At 38.7% G+C, this 6000-nt stretch overlaps 1 protein-coding gene across 6 annotated transcripts in view; it reads right to left on the bottom strand.

Annotated features, from left to right (window-relative positions):
• Positions 1-6000, bottom strand: part of LOC123746817 (uncharacterized) — a 42731-nt gene that overhangs the window by 9751 nt on the left and 26980 nt on the right. For 4 of the 6 annotated variants that reach the window (XM_045728593.2, XM_045728591.2, XM_045728590.2 and 1 more), the window contains one exon: positions 533-703. In XM_045728593.2, the coding sequence (XP_045584549.1) occupies positions 533-703 (171 nt within the window). The remainder of the gene's footprint in view (positions 1-532; positions 704-6000) is intronic. The other 2 variants (XM_069319629.1, XM_069319628.1) reach the window with 1 other exon arrangement.

The following is a 6000-nucleotide window of genomic DNA, read 5'->3' as shown; positions in this document are numbered from 1 at the left end:
TACACCGTATGATTCACCCTGTCAGTAGGCTGCTTGATGCATGTCAAATACTGACTTAATAACGTTATTTATAGTCAGTATATGGACTCTTGTCTCTACACTAGAGGCCGACTGACACGGTAGTAGGTCGCATCACATTTATTGCCGACCTTATTGCCAGAGAACGATTATTTCACATTCAAAATTATATGCACTAGCCTATTCCATTATTTTTTTCCGTCCGAGAGGATATAATTTTGAAGGACGGCCAAATATTACTACAAATAACAAATACACACGGAAACTCCAGTCCTGTATTCATCTCAACTTGAATGTACATACTATAGACTCACCAGATTTATAAACAAATAATGAATAACTAATGCCTATGGAAATTATATTTTATCATGGATATTAGGTGTAGGTTCATACGCAACCGAACATATAATTGATCTTATCAGCTGTGCGGAGGCAATATTAAATATATCAAATGTCTTAATTATATAACATAAATATATCATATATTCCACGTATCTTCGTTAGTTAAACTCACCTCCGAGGTGTGAGATGTTATGGAGGACGCAGAAGAAGGGCAGCTGGTGAGCGCAGGCGTGCAGCTGGAACTCCTGCAGGTGGACGCTGAGGGCGGCACAGTCCCGGGACCACAGCTCCGGCTGCTTCCCTTCCCTCCATGTCACGAAGTCGCTAGATGCTGGGGAAATGGCTGTCATGATTTCAGTCCAGTGCTAATGTTTCCTATATGTCACAAATTCTCAGGGGGACTGGGTTTTTTTTTAATATAGCTTAATACATGCCGTAATTATTTAAGCATTAATCTGGATATTATTTATTGGTGAACATGCACAATAATATCATGCTCATCAACTAACTATTCAAAATGCAACAATGGCATGCCAAGGGGGAAAATATTAGTTTTGGTACATATAATAATTAAAGAGACATAACATAAACATACAAGAAAGTTTTACCCAAAGGAAATATTAATGAAAGTTACAGTCAAACGACCAGTATTACAGAAACGTAATTTATCTCATGTTACGGAAAAGCCTGATTGAAAAAAAGTTGCAATTATCAAGGTAATTTATGAGAGGATAAATTATGTGCTTAGAAGGTAATGATGCAGCGTGTGTAGTGTTGCCAGACACTCACCTTTGTAGACGCACATTAATGACGCTATGTAAAGAGAGACCTTGAACACTTTATGTAGGACAGACGTTAATCTGTGTAATTATGTTTATAGGTTAGATTAGTATTTTAAAAACACTACAATCACCTTCTGTGGTTGATTGTTGAATAAATCGCTGAATTATATGTTTAACAGATCCCTAACCCTGTCCATGGAGGACAGAAGATTATGTATACATGCTGATTAGCATTGTATATGTGTGGCCACGTTTGTGGTAGAAAATAATAATAAGAAAAAACTCGAGACTCCATCTGGGGTATGCTGGTCGTTTCGGACACAAGACTACTCGATGAAGCTCGTTTTCTGTTTGTTAAAATTATATATATCGTTATACTAGGCTGTATTAACATAGATTAGGCTGTATTGGGTTCTGTTAGGTTAGGTTGGGTTGAACTAGGTTAGCTTAGTTAGGTTTTAAAATTCGTCGTCGAATCATCTTGTGTATGATATGACTTGAATCTGATCATTTTGACTTTCCTGATTAGCGCAGGGGACCACGGGAGGGTGTGTGTGTAAACACGGCCAGACAGTGAGCTCGCGTGGCGCTGACCTTCATACTGACACCACCTCTTGTGTGGCTCGTCGCCCCTCAATCACCAACCACTCTTGTGCGGTGTTCTCCCATCGTGAGTGGGTCTATGAGTCACTTGTGAATTTATGAATGAGTGTGGCTGGAAGTCGTGTGTATTACGAATAAATGTGGGACAACTTTTTGTGGGCTCACTTGGCTGTGTGTGTGTGTGTTGGGGGAATGATTGACCTCCAACTCCTGAGCGCCGGTGGTCTGGCGTGACTCCTCTTGAACCATACTAGCATTTAAGGTGGTCTACGGCCTGTGCTCACAATCGAGGATGTCGGGATCGATTCCCGTATGGGACAGACAGTTTGGCACATTTCCTTTCACCTAGTAGGAAATAGGTACTTTGGAATTGGATAACTGTTGTGGGTTGCATCCTGGGGAAGGTCATCATTAGTTGGCCTAAGGAGACTTCGACATTCTTAACAGGTTTCCAGTCCCCGATTATGGAAGACCATAAGGCGAACCATAGCCTTCGCCAACGAGTATACCTTCAGTGCGTGTGCACTGAAGGTATACTCGTTCCTGTGAACGAGTACAGGAACGATTGTAGTAGGAAGAACTGATTGACGGCCACTTTACTTCTTGTATCTGCCATTACAATATTGCTGAAGTTAGCCAATACTATTTCCTATTAAAGTTTATTTTACTCGCTGCCCATATAATGAAGTACTCCTATCTGGGTGTCAAGCTACCATGTATGGCATATCGTTCTACTCAAGACATGTTCTATCCATTTTATCGATACTCCTGAGTATTTTCTATAATTGGATCATGCCCCTTCCATTTTTCCATTCTGGAAGTGGCATCCTATTTGGAAGCAAATCTACAAATGCAATTCAGCTTCAGATTGACAATGTAAACATTAGCAATAAAAATGATGGAAAGTTTCTTGGCATATTCCTAGACAAGAGACTCAACTTCAGTACCCACATAGAACACATAACTAAGAAAGTCTCTAAAACAGTTGGTATACTCTCCAAAATCAGATATTATGTTCCTAACTCTACTCTCATCTCTCTATATTATGCACTAATCTATCCCTATCTCAACTATGGTATCTGTGCATGGGGTTCAACCACTGCAAACCACCTCAAGTCCATCATCACCCAGCAAAAATCTGCTATCAGAATAATATCAAATTCTGCTTTCAGACAACACACAGCCCCCTTGTTTAACTCCCTAAACATGCTAAACATAATCTCACTCCACAAATTCTCCTGTGTCAACTACATTTACAAAACCCTGTTCTTAAATGCAAATCCTTGTCTGAAACTCTTCTTGGACAGATGTAATAGGACCCATTATCACCACACCAGAAATAAATATCTCTTTGATATCCCCAGAGTTAAACTTAATTTGTGTAAACACTCTATGCAAATAAAGGGACCCAGTTTATGGAACTCACTCCCTACTGAATTGAAAAGCTGTCCAACTTTTACATCATTCAAAATCAATACTAAAAAGTACCTAATTTCATCTTCATAGTTTTACACTTTTTGCCTTAAAATTGCACTGTATCAATTGCTACCCAATCTCCCAACCTTTATGTTCCCAATTTGAACATCTTTACCATTGTGATCATTGCTGTTTTCTTATATGTGCTGCCAATCTGTTGTATGGTGTTTATAAATCTTGTTTATCTGTATCTTTTGCTACCCAGTCTCCCAATCTTTATATACCCAATCTGAACATGTTTACCATTGTGATCATTGCTGTCTTATATGTGCTGTCATTCTGCTGTATGGTGTCTATTAACCTTGTTTAAATTACTAATCAAGCTGTCAATGTAATTAATCAGAGCTTTAATATAACAATGTGCTTTAATATACCTACTTATCTCTCTCATCTCATTTTTCTCTTGTAATATATCTTTATCATTTATCAATTCTGATTGAAATTACCTACTTAAAATTATATGCTAGATTAAGGACCTGCCCGAAACGCTGTGCGTACTAGTGACTTTACAAGAATGTAAATACTGTACTATCCAATGTATTCTCACAAACCCAATGTACCTTCTTGTATATATATAAATAAATAAATAAATAAATAAATTAAATTCAGCTCCCCCAGTTCTCGCAATTCTGTACTTTATCGACTTCACTTTTGTAACTTTTTGAGGTAAGGGCTTCAGGCTGGTATTACATTCAATTACTGGTCGGCATTTTGCTAGCTTTCCGATAGTGTCCTTGTCTAAGATTTTAAGTCCTTGTCTGAGAATCCTGTTTTTTATCAGCTTAGGACATGCCGATGCAATATTCTGTTTATGTGAGGCCGGTGATGGGTTTGGCGTTGTCCTGCTTCCGTGTGATAGGTTTAGTGCTACAAGTCTAATCTCTTGCGGTATGTTTGCCTTTACATCTACTCTCCAGGTCCTTGTCTTTCATACCTGGTAAAATTCCTTCATTAAGTATTGTGCCTTTGAACTTCCATCACCTGTCCTCGTTCCAGTGACCTTGCACATATCTGGATTGAAGTCCAGTAACCATTTTATTTGGGGACATCTGTACTTTAAATTTTACTTATAGGCTCATGTAGCCTTTGCTCAGGTGTGTACATGTGTTAAGCTAATGATTTAAAATTAGTGAATGTACTCTGTACTCACCTAGTTGTGCTTGCTGGGGTTGAGCTTGGCTCTGGTCCCGCATCTTGACTGTCAATCAACTGGTGTACAGATTTTGGAGCCTATTGGGTTCTTTCAAATCTACATTTGAAACTGTGTATGGAGTGTGAAGTGTGTGTGTGTGTGTGTGTGTGTGTGTGTGTGTGTGTGTGTGTGTGTGTGTGTGTGTGTGTGTGTGTGTGTGTGCGTGCGTGTGCGCGAGTCTTTGATTCAGTGGTAAACAAGTTTGTATGAAAATGTCCAAATTGGCAAAGTTCATGGGACTTTAGTGTCTATGAAAAAACGACTCGAGTAAATAAGTGTTGAAAAAAGGCTAAAGTTAATAATTGCTCCGAAGCGTTCAAAGTGTTTAACGGTGATACAGTATCAGTTGTTCAGTGTTCATTGGAGACCTAATTTAATAAGTGCTCAAAAGTGACGAGTTACTGAGTTTTCAAAAATAAAAACAATTCTCTGAAATTGAACAACACTATAGGGCGCATAAACTGTTAAGTTGCGCGCGTTCTTACAAAAGTGTGACCAAGTGATAGTGATAAGTCCCAAGTGTAACTTGAACTCGAGCTGGGCTAGAGATCGAAGTGCAAGTGTGTGTTCAAATTGTTCGGCAGTATCCATTGAAGTGTTCTTGCAGAAAAAAATGTACACCCTACAACCGCGAGTCGGCAACGTATAAGGAGGTAAGTGTTAATTATAGACTCGTTTATTTAGCCCAAGGTCACAAACGTGTGTCCAAATGCTCGTTTATCCAACAGCCTGTTGATTAACTAAAAGCATTTACACAACTTTTTACGCTCAAACTTTTCTTAGATAGTGCTTCGTTCTCTTACTATGTTAGAGTCGCACCTATGGAAATGCTGCACTCATCTACTGCGTATCCAAATAAGTTCCAACAGAACCAAAACATAGCATATCTTACATATCCTAGGCTTAAGCATAAACAACATTATAATAAACAGTTGTTCTCTCATTCTTGGTTACACAATACGTTAAAATTCACGAATGCGTCTTTGGAGTTGGCCGCAACTTGTTCAATCATTGCTTGAGGATGGGTTCTTGGTGACCATTAATTTCTGACCATCAAGGGTGCAACAGACTTGTTATGTAAGAGACAGGAAACTGGATGCTAAAAAACTACGAATGGGGTTAAAACTTCGTGTTGGGAACAAACCATTGGCTACAAAGGCTATAGGATAGAAAATATACACAAGGGAATAAACCATGCATAGCTTTTGGTAAAGAAATTGGATTTATAAGGATAAACGAAGTATGGTGACGGAACTGTAAATATGGAGAAGAAATTGGAAATATTGGGGAAAACTGGACGTATGGGAAAACAAACTAAGATATAGGGTATAAAACGAACGCATGTAGGACAATATGCGCGTGCTGGGAAAGTTATAGGGGTAAGAGAAAGGATTTGAATATTTGAGGAGGAAATTGATTTTATGATTTGGATTGTGGCAATCGAAAATAGTCTGGGCGAATGTGGATGAAACTAAAGGTATGGGGAAGGATTTAGGACTATAGGAAAAGATGTGGGTGAATGGAAAAGTATTCGGAGGGATGGGAACAAATCTGAATAGGTAAGAATGAATATGCATAGATGAAAAG

Source organism: Procambarus clarkii, chromosome 93 (assembly GCF_040958095.1).
Source record: "Procambarus clarkii isolate CNS0578487 chromosome 93, FALCON_Pclarkii_2.0, whole genome shotgun sequence".
Classification (NCBI taxonomy): domain Eukaryota; kingdom Metazoa; phylum Arthropoda; class Malacostraca; order Decapoda; family Cambaridae; genus Procambarus; species Procambarus clarkii.
The sequence above is the reverse complement of the archived record's forward strand: the minus strand, read 5'-3'. Positions and strand labels throughout refer to the sequence as shown.